At 38.4% G+C, this 21,844-nt stretch overlaps 1 protein-coding gene across 8 annotated transcripts in view; it reads left to right on the top strand.

Moving 5' to 3' along the window:
* Positions 1-21,844, top strand: part of TBC1D5 (TBC1 domain family member 5) — a 219,661-nt gene that overhangs the window by 51,650 nt on the left and 146,167 nt on the right. For all 8 annotated transcript variants that reach the window (XM_080974678.1, XM_080974681.1, XM_080974679.1 and 5 more), the window contains one exon: positions 7,753-7,887. In XM_080974678.1, coding sequence (XP_080830804.1) covers positions 7,788-7,887 — 100 coding nt within the window. In that variant the 5' untranslated portion in view covers positions 7,753-7,787. The remainder of the gene's footprint in view (positions 1-7,752; positions 7,888-21,844) is intronic.

Below are 21,844 nucleotides of genomic sequence, written 5' to 3'. Positions count from 1 at the left end.
TAGAAGGAGAAGAGAGACAACCTGTCATGAGGTAGCGAGAGCTGTGTTTCACTAGGCCTGCAGGATCACAGACGTTGCCAAAACCAGATTGTTTGTGCAGTGATTTGGAAATCAAGTGGGGAGCCCTTTACAGTTTGCAGATACAATTAGCTTTTCTGAATGGGTACCCATCCAGCCCAGGTGAGAATGCATAGCACACAAGGCAACCCGTTAGCCATGCCAAGGAGAAATTTCTAGTTAAGCTGAAGAAGTCTTGCTCTCACAGGCATCCCTGAAGTTAGAACAGGGGTCAAAGCTTGAAGAGACATGGAACAGTCTAGCAAGCATTAAACCCGCAATGCTGATCAGTTAGGGAATCTATGAGATGTGTGAGAAGTATCATTGCTTTTTTTAATGAATAATTTTTTATTGTTTTTTACACATATTTTTCAGCATATCATCCTTTTAAACATCATTTCAAAGTCTTTGGCTATCACAGCCTAAGACTTCCTTCAACCTCAACTGATGGTTTTCTAAAATCCTTTCTAATTATGCATTTTTTTTACTACAGTTATTGCTATAAATTCAAATCTTAATACCTATTCTTAATTCTTTTCACAATAATTTATATATTACTCCTTACAAATCTTCTTTTAACCCTACAAGTGATGTCAATTGGTTACAGTTGCTTTCCAAATACGTCGAAAGCTTCTTCCATTCCTTTAGAAAAGTCTGGTCCTTCTGGTTCTGAATTTTCGCAGTTAATCTTGCCATCTCAGCATAGTTCATCAATTTCTCTTGCCACTCTTCTTTAGCTGGCATTTCTTCTTGCTTCCATCTTTGGGCTAACAATATCCTTGCTGCAGTTATCTCATATAAAAACATTTTTTTATCATTCATACGAATTTCTGTACCCACAATACCCAGTAGAAGGGCTTCTGGTTTTTTAACAAATGTATATTTCAGCATTTTTTTTTCCATTATAAAATTTCCTAGAAGTCCTTCACTTTCTTACATTCCCACCACATTTGGTAAAAAGTACCCTCCTTTTCTTTACATTTCCAACATTTGTTATCTGTTTTGTACATTTTAGGTAACTTCACTGGTGTTATATACCACCTGTACATCATTTTCATAATGTTTTCTTTCAATGCACTGCAAGCAGTAAATTTTATTCCCTCTTTCCATAATTTTTCCCAATCCTCTATTTGTACCAATATCTTTGGCCCAATGAATCATAACCAATTTAACTTCCTCATCTTTCAAATGCCATCCCAATAGTAATTTATACATTTTAGGTAATATTTTAACTCTGTTATTTAATAATTCCAATTCAAATCTTGATTTTGTATATCAAAATCCATTTTTGTTTTTATCTTCTTTAAACATTTCATTAACTTGACGATAATGCAGCCAATCATTCAACATACATTTTACATCTTCATGTGGCTTTAGCTTCCATTGGTTCTCCATCTCTTTTACTAATTGTTCATAGGTGGCCCAATTTTTTCTCATATTTATCTTTTTCACACTCATTGTCAGGAATTGTAAAGCTTGGCCTACATTTACTGATCTGAAGTTATTTTGACAGAGTTACGCCAACCAGGGCCATTCTTCAAGAATCTGTCTTAGGTTTCAGTCATTAATTAGTGAAAGTAGAACTGTCACTGAGGACCTGCAAGAGGTGGTAAAAGCAGCACATTTAACTTTAATACATAAATTCTCTTCTCTCGAATTGTGATATTTGTGCATGTGGCTCTTTTGAATACATTTTGTGCTCTAAATAGATATATCAGTAACTTATTTTAAGGGACATTATTGTGCTTCTATGGAAACTATATAAATCCTTTTGAAACAGAATTTCTAGCAGCTTTCAGAATCAAACTTGTAATATCACTAGATTGTTCCTAGGTTGAGCGCCTATGAAGCATGATGTTATTGAGTGAGAATTCTGAAAAATTCTCTGTTTCCAGATAAGTAGGTTTAGGATTAAAGTCTTATGATTTCAGAAATTTCATGATAATTCTTCATGTTCCAATTCACTATTTAATCTTGAGGTAGTAAAATTTTAAAAAGGACCTCACTCTTTTAATATATATATATATACATGTAGAATAAACTTCCAAGCACTTATGCACTACTTTGCTGAATCAAGCATCTATTTATTGGGGAAATCTAATACAAAGTGTGGTGGTGGTGGTGGTGGTGTGTGTGTGTGTGTGTGTGTGACACCAGATTGAATTTTAGACTGCTGTGATCTGTTTGATCTTAAAGGTAAGGTGACATTTTTAATGTACATTCAGTCAAAAGCAAGTCTTTCTCTGTTCTCAGCACCAGATGTTTTCGTAATAGGCATCTGCAGAACAATTATTTTTCCAAATTAGTAAAAGTGTATTTAGATACAGTGTCTTGAATAATCCGATTTTTTTAAATTTTGGTTCAGAACTATTTCCAATAATAAAAATGGCTTGGCTGTGGTGATTCTTGCCCAAGTTGCATTTAGATTTGACTGTTGTAATAATTGGGCCTTCTTTTGGAAAGTGTCCAGAAATTCATTCAGAAATTCTGCCACTATACAGAGATAGCCAATGTAACGCCCTCTATGTGATTTTTTACCCCAACCGGTATGACCAATCACCAGGGATAATAAGAATTGTAGTCCTTAGAGTACAAAGGGTGGTGTGAAGGCAGGGCCACCTCTTCTATACCATTGAGATGTTGAATCTCATCCTTAGAAAGGTTTGTTGCCCTCCTTTTTTGGTTTTTCAACATCAGCCACAGTTGGCATTCATCAAAAGATCTTTCAGTCGGTCCTGATTAGGTGGCCTTCATGTTTCTGCTACTATGATCTGTGTTGCTAATTGGCATTTATTGGGTGCTTTCAATTGTTTAATGATATTAATTTTAATATGCCTTGTTTGCTGAGATTTCGAGAGGAAAGGCAAATTGTCAACAATTTTAATAATATATTTTTAAAAACAAATAATACAAATGCTTAGTCAAACCCATAAAACTAATTACTGTGAAAAACATGTTACAGATAAGTTTTCAAATGATATGTAGATTAGTGAAATATCTAATTGCAATTACCTTGCAATATTTATAAGAATAAAAACAAATTTGCAGTAAGTCTACTGTAGTTCTGCAATTGTAATATATATATGTGCGCTTTTTAGTGGTAGAAAAGTGAACTGTAAATATATTGAATGAATAAAACAAAATGTATTTGTTTTCTATATTTAATATTTGTGTGATACTACAGTTTATTGAACACATCACGCTGTAAGCATCCCTTTGTGAAACAGGAAGCATTTATTACCGTTATATGTCCACTAAGAAATAAATTTGCTGGGCTTCAATTTTAGTGGGGAATACGTTTCTGTAAGGAGATCAGGCTTTTTTCCACTAAGGTCTAAGTGTCATGCAGGTTGAGTGTAATAAAAGACCACTTACAGGCGGCAGGGGAGAAAAATCTTGTCCGTGTTGGGAAATTCCATTCCACCTTTTGTTGCAGTTATGTGGGATTGTTACATGTCACATGCCTGTTTACATTCCAGCACAGACTGCTGGGCCCCGTGAGTGGAACTTCTACTCTGTATTGCATTTGTTTTGTGTGTCGCTCCAAGAAGATGGCAAGGAGAGACGACATGTTTTTTGGTCCTGATTTATGTACAATAAATCCGTAGTTTTAATATGTATCTACAGCCTCAAGCCTCTTCTGTTGTGCAGTTTACTCTGCTAAGTAAAGTGTACTAAAGTCAGCAGGCTTGAGTCGCTGATTTACGTCGGAGCCAGAGGTCGATATATCTCCGCAGCAGCAAGGCTGAGAGGGAGACGATCCAGCTGGGGCTGAGCCAGCTGGCCTATTGACCCCCAGATGCCGACAGTCCACGTGGCCGGCTGATGTCACTGTTGAACACATCCGGTTGGGGGGCTGGCTGGTTGTCCGTCAAATCTTTAAATTCAAATGGGCCAGTTATTACCCTTGAGTGGACGATGGTCTGGCGATGGACCTGTGGGGGCCATTCTTCTTTCAGGTCCACCATCACAGCATAAAAGCTGGCTGCACTGCAAGCATGAGACACAGTCAGAATTGGACATTGCACCCACCCACCTTGTATGTTATTGGCTCTACCCGGAGGTAAGCGGGCATAGCACATGTATGTCCTTGCAGTGGAATTAATAAGTCAGCATTAATTAATGCTGTGAAATTAATATTTTGGGCCAGGGAGGAATTTGCCTGCAGACAAATTGGCCCTGTCTGGGGCTTTTTGCCTTCCTCACAGTAAGTGTCAGAACTTTTGGTGAAAAAAAAGGCATTGGGTTGGATACTTAGTCTAAGCTAAGGGGTTGGATGCATGGCTGGGTGTGCCCCACCCTCTGATCTAGTATCAAATTCAGGGTACCCTGGTAAAGGGGTCCAAGGGTAGGGTTCTGTCCAAAAGCCCAAACGGGGCTAACAAGCCAGAGAATACAATGGTACCTTGGTTGTCGAACGGCTTTGCTCCCGAACAAATTGGCTCCCAAACGCTGCAAACCCAGAAGTGAGTGTTCCGGTTTATGTGCATTTTACAGAAGCTGAATGTCCAACGCGGCTTCCGATTGAGTGCAGGAAACTCCTGCAGCCAATCGGAAGTTGCGCCTTGGTTTTTGAACCATTTAGGGAGTCGAACGGACTCCCGGAGCGGGTTAAGTTTGACAGCGAAGGTACCACTGTACCCCCAAATTGAGACTTTGTGGGATTGCCCTATTTGATTTGCATCATGGGGGTGGTGGTCCTTAATCCTAGGATCGACCCCAATGGAATTATCAGCCAGCAACAGGGTTGGCTGATTCAGGATACATACCAAATGCCTATGTCAAAGCCAACTTACATCTGTAATCAATAAAGTTGTAAGCGTTTCGATCCCAAGCTGGTGTTGTGGCATTTCCACTCCTTGTACACCTCCACCCCCCACCCTGGTGGCCCCCAGTCTGCTGGGCATTGGCCCACAAATTCCATCTTGTTTTTGTGGTTGTTGTTTGCTTTAGGCTAGCAAAAAACTAGCTCTTACTCTGGAGCAATACTATAAGTATGCAAATTCTGAAGGTAGACAGAGATGGTTGTCAGGAAAATGACAAATAGATCCATGCAATATGATTGTTTATATAAATAGAAAGTACTTCCATCCATACATCCTTTGCCTTTCATGGTTGCGGTCCACCATGGTGCATTGATTACACTCTGGAAAGTTCCTCTATTCTCTGATAAGAGTTTTTGAGAAAACCAGAGCTCTCTGCTTGTAAACAGAAGTGCATTTTACTTAGAGAGGGGAAAGATGGATCCAAACCAATGTTTCCATTGGTCTTTCACCTGGAAATTATATCTAGACATTTGTACTGTTAGTGTAATTCTAATGCAGCTTGACATGATCATGATCATTACATTATCTAAGAATAGAAACTTATAATGTATCCTCTGAGATGGCATAAAGGCTCTATTCAGTTTTCCATTAATGTGTTTTTATGGTAACAGCAGCCAATTAGTATGTACTTTTATTTAGGAAGTATCTAAATAATAATTGGGAATTTTTGCTTTAAATCATTGATTTAAATTGGCCTTTTTTCCTTGGTGATCTAAATTGCTGAGGTAAATCACCTTGATCTTTTACAGCCTATAATTCTAGGGTCAGAACTAAATTACTTTATTGAAAGAGTTATATACCATACGCTGTACCTTAATCTTTCTTAAGAAAGGCATTAAATACAGACTTTTTCAGAAATCCCGTTTAAAAAGGATATTAGTCTTCATTATTAGCTCCAACAGATTGCCTACACTCACAGAAATATTTAGGATAGAGAATAATAATAATTCTAGTACAGTGGTGCCCCGCAAGACGAATGCCTCGCAAGACGAAAAACTCGCTAGACGAAAGGGTTTTGCGTTTTTTGAGCCGTTCCACAAGACGAATTTCCCTATGGGCTTGCTTCGCAAGACGAAATGTCTTGCGAGTTCTTGCGAGTTTGTTTCCTTTTTCTTAAAGCCGCTAAGCCGTTAATAGTCGCTAAACCGCTAAGCCGTTAATAGCCGCTAAGCTGCTAAGCCACTAATAGCCGCTAATAGCCGTGCTTCACAAGACGAAAAAACCGCAAGACGAAGAGACTCGCGGAACGGATTAATTTCGTCTTGCGAGGCACCACTGTACCAATATAGGTGATGTGGCTGTACATCCCTAAAGGCTTGCCTTTCCCAATCTGGAGCAGTGGATTTTTGCAACAAATAAGGATGCCAGTCCAAATTTTGGCAAGTTCCAACTGGGTGTCAGTTCATGCAATATTATTCATTTGTTGCTTTGAGAAAGGCCCCGGTTGTGGTCTGACATAAATACAATAAAAAATAAAATCCCAACGATGGAGGAAGGAACTGTGCTTCTGTGACTCCCATCCTGCTCAGATAACTGAGGATCCCTGAGCTGCTTTCCCCCACCCACATTTTTACAGCTACAATAAAGTTGTAAATTTTTATTTATTTGTCTAGAGAAGGTGAAACAACAGGTCTTATAACTCACTGCACATGTTTACATGTGTCCGTGCTTACCCATTTGTGCTCAATAGGGTTTATTCCCTAGTTAATTTATTTAGGATTGTATTTTTGAATGAATAGTAGCTCCTAAATCACATATCAATATCCTTTTTAGTATTATGTAATGATTTTGTTTAATTGCTTTACATAAAAGTAGAAAAATATTTTGCAGGCCATTATAAACCAGTAAAAATAATCACTCATTTTCTAGGAAATGTCCCATGAGTCACCATAATTGTTTAATTTTCTTTGCTGTTTAAAAATTAAAACACTAAAATTATCACAGGAATTTCTTGGTATTCAGAGTAGTTAGGCTAATAGGTATTGATCATTGCTTTTTTTTTTTTTAATTTGATGTAAAAATAATTATCCAGTAGCCTTTTTTGGTTTTTTGTTGCTACTTTGGATGGAACTTTAATCTTGTCTGTTCCTTTTGCATGTAGTTCTGTAATAATGTTTTTAAGAGAGGACTTTGGCAATTATATTTCTTCTTTATTTTGACATTGGGGTAGCCATTTGTCATCCTATATAGCAGCCAACATGGTAACCTTCAAATGTTCTTAGACTACAGTTCTCATCAGCTTCAATCAGAGCTCCAACCAGCATGGGTTAGTGTTCAAGAATAATGGGAGTTGATTCCAATAACTGCTGTAGGGCACCATACTTTGCTATAGCAAACTTTTTATAAACAGTTATTGCAAATGAGGTAATATTAAATCATAATATACTCTGCACAGTAAGTTCGCTATTAGGAAAAGTGGCATTTTTTCCTCACGAAGTGTTAGCTTACTTTAAGAACACTGTTCAAATGGAAATTAACAACTTATTAAAAGTAAAATAAAACAACTTTAGCACATGCTTCCCATCATGCCTGAAAAATGAATGGAATGCAACAGAGTTTTGTATCCAATATATTTTCCCCATTCATTAAAACATTGTCACATTCATTGTTATAATAACAGAAAAGAGCACCAGATTTGTAGGAATGCTGGAGAAAGTTTACATATTAAGAGAACCTCTTATATCATGAGGAAAAATATGATGATACACATAATACAATATTCCTCCCCCTTTCTGCTCAACTAGTGAAAATAGTATGTTTAGACGACAAGCTAAACAATATTGAGTTTTCTGAGATCTTTGGTACCTTATTGCAGTATAGAATTAGGAGGCTGTTTTGATTAATCTTTAGTTTTTGTTTATTCACCCAGGTAATTACTACTTATTGAAAGTGCCAAGTGTCAATATGTACCATTCCATCACTGAAACTAGCCATCCTTTACAAGCTGAAGAGCAGGAAATAGGCATTGATCCCCTGCAAAGTTATGTGAACAAGCCTGATGAAGGTGAGTTGATCATTTTTATACTTAACATTTTAGAAAATGTATGAGAATTTTTGAATGGCTATGTGTTTATGATGTCTTCCATCTCCCCTGCCCCAAACAAAACATAACTGAACAGAAATGTTTTAAGAAACATTTCGCTGTGTGTGTTGATCATTCTGGCCCTAACGAAAACCAAAAACATTCAGCTATTTTCATACTGAAACAGTAGTCAAATGTTTAATTCCCTCTTATCTTTTCTTATCATAAACAAAACAGTGATATTGAAATCCACTATAGGAATCATGTAAATACGAGCTCTTTAACTCCCCCCCCCTCCAGATTTCTTATTACCAAAACCTGGTCGTTATTTTATGTTTCCTATTATTCATTTGGTTTTCTTCGTGCTTTTGTAATTCATTCGGTAAAATAAGATTTAGCAATTCCCTATTAAATTTGAATTTGGCATTGTTAACACAATCCAAGCAGAACTTTCCAATCTCCTTGTACCTTTAATTGTTAATCAAAGCTGTCAACTTTGACACTCCTGTCCTAATATATTGTGTGTGATGTTCATTTGTTTCTCAAGCTAAACAATATTGTATACTACATCTTAAAAACACTCAGGAATCGCCAACAAAGTAAAAGCACAGTGAAAGAATAAAAACAAAAACAGTTAAAATGCTTGCAGTAGTAAAAACACACTGTAAGATGTAGAGGGGCAGGGGAAAAACACTGAAGAGAAAGGAAGTAATTTCAGTCTCTTAAGTTCAACAGAGATGATTCCAGCAAGGACATGGAGATAGTAAGCCACAGCTGAAAAGGCTCTCACTCTCACCTCATTCCTGAAAGTGGACCCATAAGGATCATAATATTTGGTCAGGTTGATGTGGCCACACACCTAGATTTATGGTGATATATTGGCATACTATTTATTTTCAGGCCACAGATTTTCAGAATTGAAGGTGAAATGTAATAGAAGTGCAATGAAAATATAGTACCTTGAATGATGCAAGTTTGTTAGTTGAACCTCCTACTTATCTGCTATTACTGACTACTATTTGGTTCTTCAGATGCTCTGCCCATACATATACAATACTTAGAGGGGTAAGCAGGACCACACACCCCGAGACTCAATCTCAGTGTGGCTGGCCCCCTGACCTCAGCACATTACAGTGAAGCATTGGAAAGGAGTGTCCATGCAAGTGTAGCTAAATGTGCATAGGCATCCTTTTCAGATACTCTGCACAACATACAAAGGCTACTTGTGTAATAGGACTTTTAATTCTCTTCTCCCCCTCCAACCCCCTGTGTGCTCTCAGAATTTGCTTCATGGAGTAGGAAATGAAGGAGAAGCCCCATTGTGTGAGTGGATGCCCACTTATGCTATGTTGGATCTCAGCCTCTGTTGCTGAATGTGGACAAATGTGGGTCTTAATAATTGTGGCTATTTGTTGTTGTTTAGTCATTTAGTCATGTCTCTTTGTGACCCCATGGACCAGAGCACACCAGGCACTCCTGTCTTCCACTGCCTCCCGCAGCTTGGTCAAACTCACACTATCCAACCATCTTGTCCTCTGTCGTCCCCTTTTCCTTGTTCCTTGTGCCCTCAATCTTACCCAGCATCAGGGTCTTTTCCAGGGAGTCTTCTCATGAGGTGGCCAAAGTACTGGCACCTCAGCTTCAGGATCTGTCCTTCCAGTGAGCACTCAGGGCTGATTTCCTTAAGAATGGATAGGTTTGATCTTCTTGCAGTCCATGGGATTCTCAATAGTCTCCTCCAGCACCATAATTCAAACACATCAATTCTTCGGTGATCAGCCTTCTTTATGGTCCAGCTCTCACTTTCATACATCACTACAGTGGTGCCCCGCAAGACGAATGCCTCGCAAGACGAAAAACTCGCTAGACGAAAGAGTTTTCCGTTTTTTGAGTCGTTCCGCAAGACGAATTTCCCTATGGGCTTGCTTCGCAAGACGAAACGTCTTGCGAGTTCTTGCAAGTTTGTTTCCTTTTTCTTAAAGCCGCTAAGCCGTTAATAGCCGCTAAGCCGCTAATAGCCGTGCTTCGCAAGACGAAGAAACCACAAGACGAAGAGACTCGCAGAACGGATTAATTTCGTCTTGCGAGGCACCACTGTACTGGGAAAACCATTTAACTATATGGACCTTTGTTGGCATTATTTAGCAGGTAATGCAGGGGAGCAGAGCCACAGAGCTGGCCTTCCATTCACCAGCATCATTGTTGCTCAGAGGCATAGCTGAGGTTGGGGCTGCACAGATGCCCCAGTTGGAGTGCCAGCACTGGCTCATCCAGTACACCCTCATAGCCCTGCCCAGGAAAACAGCAGTTATGCTGGTGTCAGGAGAGTGGCTTGGTCCCACCATACAAGCCCACTACCGCTGTAAGTACATTTTGAAATTATGATAGAATTATCCTACTTGTTCCTTCCCCGAGGGCACAAAAATAGGGGAAATGTTATGATAATCAAATGCCTTGTTGTTCATGCCTTGTTGTTCATATCTGGCTTATCAAAAATCAGTGATCTTAATAATTCAATGTGTCTTCAAAAATTAATGTGCTTATATGTAAATTATGTTCACCGTTACTCAAATATTTGGTTATCCAAATATTTTACATTACACTAGTCCAACAGAATGTATCATTCATATTTAAAAGTTTGGACATACTAGGAAGCTATTTTAATGAAACATTTTAAAGTTCATGATTGCTTGGTTTTTCTCAGCCTACATCAATTAATAGTATAGAATAAAATGTTAGTTCTTAACCATGATTTTTAACATCTTTGGGAAGTATTTTTAATCAGTTGTACTTTGTGTGTGTGTGCGTGCGTGCGCATGTGTGCGTGCCTTGAGCAATTAGTTACCTAGACACAGAAGACTTTATAGTTTTTATCTGAACCTTAACATTGCTGCAACATACAAAGTTATTAGTATTGAATTGATGTTTAAAAGTGCCATTAATTCATTTACCCCAAATGTTCATTAACAATGTAAATGTATGCTGATGTTCTATGAGACAAGGAAGTGACTAATGACTCTTCGCACTAACAACACTTAAAATGAATAGAAACTTAAGATAGCTAATCTTGAAGTAATCAAGGCCCTCATTCAGCTTGGCTTCTCTGTATGCTCTAAAACAGCTGTCAACTGTTAAAAATATATACACAACACACAGATACGCACATGCGAAGATAGAGATATGTAAATACATGGTTCCCCAAAGTCATAAAGGTTACCAACCATAGTACATTTTTACGTTCTATATGTAAATATTTTATATAAAGCATCCATTTCATCTTCATGGCTTTTTTACAGTGAAACACAGACTGCATTTTAATTTAGTGCCATATGCATCCAAGATTCATCATCTCAGTTTTATGCTATTATTTAAAATAAGGTATGCAGCAGATATTAGGGGTGGAGTGGACTTTATGTAATTTTCCTAGCCCAAATGTTGCAACTCAGGAATTCAATATCAAGGGGCAGGATGTGCTCTGTAACGAAGAGATCATTGCATTATAGGAATTAATGAATCATGGTAGCAAGTCTGTCACTATTCAGGAACAACTATAGCTGCCTCCAGTGACACTGTTGGATCTCGGAGCATCCCCAGAATATCATTCATTTATTCAGTACGTTTCTATGCTATCCTTTATCATAACTAATCTCAGGTTGGTTTACACATATATGATTATTAAAACTATAACCCATAGTAAAACAATAAACCTGCAGGCTATATGTCTAATATCTGAGCATGAGAAGCACCTACAGACTGGAATCATTCTCACTTTATTGACCTTCATCCAGCCCACCACTGCATCCAGGGACTATTCAGGACTGGTACAACCTCACTTGGCTCAGTTGACAAGGTGAAATAGTGTTGGGTGTCATCAGCATACTCATAGCATAGAATCATAGAATTGTAGAGCTGGAAGGGATCCTGAGAGCCATCTAGTTCAACACTGCACTGCAGGAATCTCAAAGCATCTATGACAGATGGCCAGCCAACCTCTGAAAGAGAGTCCATTCCACGATTGAACAGCCCTTATCTTGCTCCACATCTCTTGATGATCATACCCTGTAGATTCCTCCAAGGATGGGGGGGGGGGCATTTTCAAGGTCAATATGTGCAAGGGGTTTGGACCGCAACCGAAAAAAGGTGATCCATCAATTGGCTCAAGTTGCGGGCAGCCAGGTTGGCTTTGGTCCACTTTGCACAGCTTCAGCACCATTCCACGTGTTGATACGCACTGACAGCTCCATTGCAAAATCTCACATTGTGTGTCAAGGGGGCACAGGGTTGGCATCCCTTCAAAGGGAAGCACCTCTTCAACTGGGCCAAAAAATAGCAATTACCAGTGCCACAATTGATTTGGAGGGCACCATATTGGCTGTCCCAACTATAAGCAATGGTAGAAATACTGCCGACATTGCTTTTTCAAGAGTAGCCAAGAAATCAATAACAGTCACTGGGAGTATTCCAGTAAATATCTCAGATTTGATCATCTCTGGGTGAGTCTCCATGGAAGCTTCTCAGACTGTGTGTTGCTTTAGTGATACACCAGAGGTGTAGAAAAGACGATTGGTGTATCACTTCTAAACTTTTGTCTTGTAATAATGGTATCTTTAGCTTCTTGAACAATGTGTGCGTGCCTGTCTTTCTGTCACTCTTTATTTTCATGTGTGCTTTTCCTTTTGAATATTAGAACATGCTTCCATGTGGATGCTTTATAAATAATTTCAGCACCCCAGGTACAAATGTTGGTAGGTGTATTTCCTTGCATCATGTGGTGGTTAGAAATAACTAAGTGTTATAGCCAACTATGTAGATAGATGCTGAGCAAAACAGGAAATTATAATGCTTTGGCAGGTGTTTAGGATATCATTCAAAAATATTATCTGGAATAGGATGCTAATGGTGATGAACAATTCAGGCTGTGTAGAACATTCATTGCTGAAACTTATCCAGTCTGCCATATTTTATTCCCTCTAAATAGCAGCAAAGCTTTCTTCTGCTGCTTCCAACACCAGATGCTTACTTAGCAAGCTTTTAATAGTCATTTATTAATAATAGCTTCTGTGTAGTTTGCTTTTACTTGAACAGCTACAGATCTGTAGTGACAAAGGCCATTGGCATATCACTTTTCCACTTATGTCTTGTAATAATTGTCCCTGTCACTTGCTTCTTAATCAGTGTTGTCCTCTTGTCTTGTAATCACTTTAATATTTCCATATACAGTGTTCTTTTTTGGATAGAGCATTAAACACAATGAGCATCACTGTTATTTTTTTTCCAAGAATTACACTATAATTCACTATATATATATATATATATATATATATATGCCAATTTAAGCAAGTCTGTGCCCCAGTATTACCTGGAACTTTGCCGCTTTGACAGTGTCTCAAATATCTCTGATAAGGAGCTTAAGACCGACTTTGAATATCCTGCTTTTTATGACCCACTCTAGCAATTAGCTAATGATCTGTGCATATATTGAAAACTAGTTTTTAAAAAATCCTGAAGTGGTTTTCTAAGAAACCTCCATTTGTGGAGCTACCCTTAAGGTTGGTGCAGAAAATGGCAGGTAAGTTCCTAAATGCATTCAGTTTAATATCTGTTCTGAAAGAACTGCAGTGGCTGCCAGTTAACTATCAAGCCAAGTATAAGGTTTTAATACTGAGCTATAAGGCCCCAAACAGCTCAGAACCAGGTTGTCTGAAAGAATATCTTCTCCTGTATTGACCAGCCCAGCCACAGCGATTTGTGGTGGACCTGTTCACTGTACCGCAGCCTGCAGTTGTCCACCACACAGTGGTACATACCTTGTGGAATGATCTCCCCTGGAGATCAGGCAGGCACTGACTATTGGGTTCCTACACCAGCAATTTAAAATACCCTTCTTCATCCAAGCTTTCGTTGGCTGCTAAGAAAGGCTTCTGGCTTCCCCTGCTATTGTAATTGTGTTGTTTTACTGTCATTTTATTGATTTAGCTTTTTATTGTTAGATTTTGTTAGGTTGTTTATTCTTCTATAAAAAAATATTTTTAAAAAATTAAAAGAAATAAATAACTCAAGTAAAGTTAACGTAAAGGACCCCTGGGTGGTTAAGTCCAGTTGAATTCAACTATGGGGTGCGGCACTCATATTCGCTTTCAGGCCAGGGGAGCCGACGTTTGTCCACAGACAGCTTTTCCGGGTCATGTGGCCAGTGTGACTAAACCGCTTCTGGCGCATGGGACACCATGATGAGTGTCAGAGCGTATGGAAATACCATTTACCTTCCCACCGCAGCAGTACCTATTTATCTACTTGTGCTGGTATGCTTTCAAACTGCTGTGTTGGCAGGAGCTGGTACAAAATATGCAGGTACAGAAAAATAACCACTGTAATGCTGGAATGAAGCTTGGATGGAGAGAAATACTGAGAAAACATATATTTCTTCTTTGTTTACCCATTAATAACATAGTGCTGAATTGCTAATCCACTTCAGTACAGCAGCCAGTTTGGAGAAGGGTGGAGAACTAAGCAGAAAGCCTAATGTGTGTGTACACTCAGGCTTTCTAGATTTGTCATTTAAATGTTAAGTTGCAGTACAAATGTCAACATTTGGACCAGTTGGCTTCATTCTGTCCTAAACCTCTGTCATCTAATACATATAATATAATTGCTGTCATTGTCTTCGGTATAGCTGTAGGAGGAGGTGTTACTTGGGGACATTTAAAAATACCTTCATATGTACCTGATGATTTTTTTGCCTTTTTCAACACAGTGTGTATTATTTATGGACAATCTGGCCTTTTTAACAAAGAAAAATATGCCTGTGCTTATACTGCCATTTCTACAAACAAAACAGCTGATACTTTAATGAACACCATACTGAGGGCCATGCAGGACATAAGGCGAATTAAGCAGGTTACAAACTGCACATCTTCTATTTAGATATAGGAGATCTTCCCGAGCCCGAACAATTAGTTGGACTAATCAGACAAGCCGACAGTCAGAAACAGAAGGAGACCATTTGTATCAATTTAAACAACATAGCTGGTAATGAAGTGAAATAGCCACACTGAATAGTTTTCACCTCTACTTGGGTTTGTACTGTTCTAATAGATTCTTTAATCTCCCTAAAAAGAAATACCCATGTTTAACAAAAGCCAATTAGCTGATGTTGACAAACTTGAGGGTAAAGGGATAACATAGTGTGAACCTAGAATTGTTTAAAATTCTGGAATCAAAAGTTGAATCTTGGTTACCTTGTTTAAATAGTTGAATGTGGCTCTCCATTCATAAGAGTTCTTTTTAAGTGACAACAATTCAGCTGTTTAGTCTGGAATACATTAATAAAGAATCTCCAGCATTTTGGTTTTGCTCTTTTACAACATTTATATGAACTGTAGAACGAGTACATTGTGAGTTGCCTTGATTTCCTTTTTAAAAATAATAAATATCTACAACATTTAATTCATATAATGCAGGCATGTCCAGCTTTCAAGAGACTGTGATCTACTCCCACTATAAAAAACACTGGCAGTGATCTACCCATCTAAGTTGTTGAGTTTTTTTCGGGGGAGCATCAGCTGAAGTTGTTGACCAGGAACGCCCTGCGATATAATGCCATGAAAGTAATTTCTGATTATCTTCTTTCCCATCATTCTGTATGAGGCAAAATCACAAACCCATTCAGAACAATTGCAAAGTTTCTACTAAAAGCAGTAAAATGGGCATTTAAAGCAATGCATTTTCAAACACGACTAATTTTATCAGGTGTGCCAATATTTGTTTAAAATGTCCTTCTGCATTCCTCTTGTGCACCATGGAAATGATGGAACTGTATTTCCATCAAATGTATTTTCATACTGAAAATTTTTGCAAAAATAAATGAGTTGCTATTCAGATATGTTACATTAGCTTAGTTCACACACCACTTGGAACCACAGTTTAAATAAACTTTGGTTTAATGAGAATGGGCAGCATGCTTATACACACTGCTGTAATTATGGTCGCTTTACTCCCTCCCTCCTCCTTCCACACTGCCAGGAGATAAACTCGTCCAGCTTAGCATTATGTCCAAGGCCTGGGGTCGTGGTTTATTTCTCTCCAAAGAAACCACTAGTAACCAATGTTTGTTCTTGGATTACTCTTCCTGGTTTCTGGAGAAACAATTCAGAAGACCAGATTCAGATGTAACACTTAAGCCAGACCAAGGCTTGTTTTCCAGCACAGTGATAGGGATAGCGAGCAGGGAAGAAGCAAAGCAACCACGATTTCACAAGCAGGTTGTGCACTAACATTAAGTTTATTTTAACTATGGTTCAAAGTGATGTGTAAATGTGAAAATTTAAGTTTGCATGCCAACATAGTTTTTGAGCTGTGAATGATTAAGTCAAAAACAGTAAGAGTTTTATTAAATATAGGAGTATGCTCTGCTGGAAAGCATTGAATTGGAGCTTTTAAAAAGTTAAGGCTGGGAAAGAACAGTGTTGACTACTTGCCATATTTAGTATTTATATAACACTTTATTGATAACTACCTTATTTTTATTTTCATATATTGTACAGAGGGCGGGGAAGGTGCCTAAAGTCCAACAAGTCCCTTATATCTGTGATGAGATTTGATGTGGGAATTTCCCAGCACACAGTTCATTCTTAGACACTAGTTTGTCCAGTGGGATTTATGAAGTGTGTGTGTTTCTTTTGAGCAGCAGATTCCCATGCCAATGTTGCAATCAAATCTTCAGATTCAAAAAGGGTTTTGGTTTTTACCCTGAGCAATTCATGTAGCACATGTGCATCTGCTTTTCTGTTTGTAGTACAGGACCCCTATGTGAAATGGGCATCATATGTATTTAATAAGATGTTGTTTCAGTCTTGAAGAACAAATTGCAGCAGGGTGAGGCCTGGACAGATGTTTATCACTGCAGTTTGTTATAAAAGTTTTGTACCAGGTTCTTGAGTTGAAACTTTCAGGCTAGCGAACAGGACTTGCTCACAGGCCCCGCATATTCTCCAGGTTGCAAATAATTGGGTACAAAAAATGCAAAATAATTGGGTACAATTTTAGTGTAAAATACCCCAATGTAAATCATTCTCTACTTTTGTTTTTTTTTTACAAGCAAGGTGATAATAAAGTATTAAAATGAAAACGGTGGGCAATAGCCATTGTTGCACAAGGGCACATGATAGGGATTTCCCTTATCCCTCTGTCACTGATGCTTCTAGTGCCCTCCAAATTATTTTAGAGGTTCTCCCAACCCCAACCTCCTGTGCAGATTTTGGGGGTGGGGGCTGCAATAGAAAGGAAATCCTGTTCTGCTTGTGGAGGTCAGTTCCCCAAGAAGCTTACTGTATATAGCTGAGGCACTGTGTTATCAAGGAAACCAAGAAACCTTCTATGTTAAGACTGAGTTCCCAAACAGGATCCTTTCATACACCTCTGTTGGCGGCTTCCAATATTTCCCTACCCATCCCAATTTTTAACATTTTTTTTAAAGTTAGGAGGTTAGGATTTTTGTCTTTTGGCGGGTGGGAGTTGCTTTTTGGGGCAGGAGTCCTTTCTTTTCTGTATTGGGACAGCTGTAGATTGTCTGAGCAGTGCCAGTTTTCTTCTGTGACATGAGCATTTTGTGGTACCCACAGCCATGGCCCCAAAAAGGTGAGGACTCCTCCGTTAAGTCATAATGGAACTGTCACTTGCCTGCACATCATCATGTTTTTCAGTGACTCCCAGAGCAGACCTCTTGGACTAGTTTGTTATCTGAGCTAATGGCTATAAAGAAATTTCTGTACAATTAATTGGGAAATTTCTAACAGTTGTATTTCATGTAAGGAAAAGGCCAGGGGATGAAAGGTTGGATTACTTAAGTTTACTTAATTACTGTTCCCATTCTACTTCATGATGGTTTTGCTTCTCCGATCTAGAAATCTATACAATTAAAATTAGGAAGAGAAAAGTAAAGCTCTCTGTGTGTGAAATATATGGCTAGCAACATAATAGTATAATAGTATATTTTTTTCTGTTAAGATTTGTGGAACTTTTAAGACTCCCTTAACATGCACAAGGACAAACAACAGTTGGAAAGGAAAGATGAGAACCATTTGGTCACCCAAACATTGGTCTTTAGCAGTTGTTCTTACAGTATTAAATCTTTCACAGTTTTATCATTCATGCTTATTAATCTAAGAATTCATTCATGCTTCCAAGGTGAGCTTACAATTGTACTCTCTCTCTCTCTCTCTCTCTACACATACACACACTAACAAAATACATAACGAAGCATCACAAGATAAAAACCGGTAGATCAAATTCTTGTTTACAGCAAAGTTTTGGTTGTTTGAATTTTGACTGCAGTTATGTATTTCTCTATAAAGAGCTCTACTCATTTAAATGTGCTATGTTGTTGAAGTCTCTAGTTTGGTTTTGGCAGCAGAAAGATGATAGACCCAGTCTGAAGTTCTCTGGGGCTACTGTCTGCACATGAATGTCTGCAGGAGTAGCTACTTTCCAGTTCATATGAGTGACCAGGAAGACTTCATGCCATGAGCAGAATCTTCTGTGTTGAAATGTATCAGCAAGACCCTGCTCCCATGAATCACTGTGTAAAAATCAGAAGTGCTGGACTGGGTGGTGGTGCCTATTTTATGGGAAAATTAGAAGCTCAAAAGTCTAATGAGATATGATGGCAACACAATCCCACATGTTAAGAATATGTTCATGCCAAACAAGCGTATGAGAGAGTGGCAACCATTTTTGTTTAGAAAATGCAGGCAGGTCCAAATGTGTGAGGCCAGAGTGCTTGCTATGCCTGAACCCCCACAAAAATGTGCACATCAGAACTGAATTTCTCCCAGGAGGATTTGCATCCAATCTCAGGGAGCAGCCAAGGGAGAGGGAAATTGTAGACGGGTTCAGCAGTCCCCTTATGCCTGTTCTTCTCTGCACAGAAGATGCTCTCTGCTCCCCATTTTAATATTTGTTTGACAGTAACCTCTATTATAAAACACAATTGCATATAGTTAGACTCTAAGTACACTGCCATTCAGTTTCCAATACCATATGCCATATACTAAATAAAAGAAAAATAAAATGTCATTCATACAGTCTTAGGTGTGGACTTAATAGATCATTGTGAAAAGAACATGCTAATATTTTCCAACTTAGAAGGACTACAAACTGAGCCATAGAAATTCAGAAGTGGCTCAGTGGCTCAACACACTTAATTTTCTTCTCTCTTCCATTAAGATAACATCTGTTCTGGCCACCAGTCAGCAAATCAAATTTGATGAGAATTCATCTGAGCGCAAGGTAGAAATGCCTACTAATGGACAGATTTATGATTCCTCCCCCTTCTTAACAAACCTCTTAAATTTTTGAATTAAAAAGTAAACAGAAATAACTATAAGACCTTTATAAAAGAAATGAAGTGGCAAACACATCTTTTTCCATAATCATTCAGTTTAAAACAACAATTAAATAATTAGAAAAAGCAGTATTAGTAAAAATAGAGAAAAGTTTAACTTCCTTTGGAGTTTACAGATTGGATACACACAAACCATATTTTTCCTTATATCTCAGTATTCCAGTGCACTGAATTACGCAGAACTGGTAATGTTTTAATTATGGTAATTCCAAAACTTTGCATTTACTTTTTCTTTGCCCTTTCCCCCTTATTGCTAGATTGATGTATAATATGTTCTGCATAGGTGGTGTATTAATTACGACTTCACTTTATTTTATAAACATTGCTAATAAAAATATATAGGTAGTACTCCATCATGCCAATTGGGCATGGTGGGGTGGGTGGGTGGCTGCACACACCATTCTTGTTGCTGGATCAAAGACTTGTGGTCAGTAGTGAACAGATGGTGCTGATCACCTATTTGGAAAGGTGGAAAGATGGTGGGACTAGGCCTGCTTCCAGCGGGTGATTGGTGTAGTCAAAGCTGAAAACGCTAGCCATCTGTTGAATGGGGCTTTGGGCATAGGTATCTCTGGATCGTGGCCCATTCCAGTAAATCATTTTCAGATGTAACTTGATTATGCAAAGTATTTTCACATGCACTTTCTTTTATTTAAATCCACAATTACTGATTCGTAATGTGCAGACTTCTACTTCTCCGCCTCCCCACTTGGGACAGTCTGTCATCATTCCACAACCTCCCTGCCCCCTCAACTGTCATCTTGCCCCTCTGCTTTCAATGCCAAATTTCTAGCTTAGCACATGGGGGTACAGTGACCTTCTGTTTCAGTACAGGATGTCCTTGAGCAGCACCATTATAAACATCTGTTGATAATGGAAAATGGAAAATCGGAAAATGGAAAATGGAAAATATAGTGGAAAGTTGGGTAAAGATAGTTTCAGGGTTATGTGTCCCTACACATTACATGCAATACATAAATAGATATGTTGTCTTTGCAGGTATATTTATAACTAATTTCAGAGTGTACATTGTAAGTGTTTGAGGTGACACTGGGCACTTAATTTAGCACCAATAGCAACTTTTAGGCATTACTGTTGGCAAGATGCAGGACCACCACATTCACAGGGCAGAAGCAGAGCTACAAGTTCTGCAGAATGAGGTTGTAAAATTGTCAATTACTTCACATTGTGGTTGGTACTTATATTCTAGAACGCAAGTAAAAGCTCCCGGACTGTTTTAAACCAAGATGTGATAGTTTTCTGTGTGGAAGGAGAATTTTATGTGAGGAACTATGGTATTCAGAAATGTGATTTCCCATTTTCTGTCTGAAGTAGCATGAATCAGAATTTGGCCACCTTATTCTGTACAACTTAGACCAGGACCACATATGCAGCAGAATGAAGTGAGAATGAAGTGGCAGGATGGACTGCAAATGGCATTCCCCCCCCAAAAAAAACATTTCCCCCTAAATTTTAAAAAGGGATCATTTCAAAGCAGAAAACTAACATACCAGCATGTGCTAGGTATTCTGTTTGTGCAGGACAACCTGAAGCCTAAACTAGCTCTACACTTCACTCTTAGCATTTTCAGATTCTATTGCCTCTCAATTCTGAATTGTGGACTAATTATTTTTATTATTATTTATTTCATAAAATTTATACCCCACTTGATTCTAAAAAGAAACCAAATCTCTAGACCATAGTTCATACTTACGTCCAGTGGCAAAGGAGCCACTGCATGGCTGTTCCTGTGCACTGATGGAAATAATGTGAAAAGTCCTGGACCACGCATGGGGAAAAGCCCACCAGTGACTTCTTCCCTCTCCAATATCAACATTCCAGAAATTGTTTTGGTGTCAGCATACAGAAGAGCTCTGTTAAGGCTGTCATCTCACATGGTTTGGGGCTTTTATATTACCCGTGCATTGCAAGAAGAAGGATTGCAGAAACTCCTGCGCAACAAAAGTAATTTAAGAACCCATGCTTGGCTCCCAGACAATTGCCTGGAACGGCATTTTTGGTGAGTATGACGCGGAAAAAGAGAAAAGGTACTGTGCCACTGCTGCTAACATCAGATGTTCAAAACTCATGGGGGAGGTTCTAAAAATATGCTTCGTGCAAAATGAAGTCTTCAGAAAACAGTAGAGTTAAGGTATGTGTGTGTTCTCTCTCTCATAGACATTTACATCAGATTTTAAAATAAAAAAATAAAATTAGCATTATTCCAAAGGGAGGTTTTAAAGGTGACAGACTGTCCATTTGGACAGAGACTGAAGGAAGAATTGCATCAGGACAGGCTGGTGAACTAACACAACTGCAGGTTCATCTGATCTTCCATTTTAATATATTTTTTTCATCTGCATAAGTTATGCTCTAATAAAAATTAAAGAGCAAGTTGCATTTGGAAGATCAGGTCATCGTAATTCATTGACATTAGGCCACATAACTGAATAATGTCTTACTTCAGTGAAATACATCAAATGAGATCAACAATTATGACTCATAAACATGCCTCGCAGGCATAAAACAGCAGGGAAT

The sequence above is a fragment of the Podarcis pityusensis genome (genome assembly GCF_964106645.2).
Source record: "Podarcis pityusensis genome assembly, chromosome: 12".
In the NCBI taxonomy this organism is placed as follows: domain Eukaryota; kingdom Metazoa; phylum Chordata; class Lepidosauria; order Squamata; family Lacertidae; genus Podarcis; species Podarcis pityusensis.
Note: the sequence above shows the minus strand (reverse complement) of the source record. Positions and strands in the feature narration are given on the sequence as shown.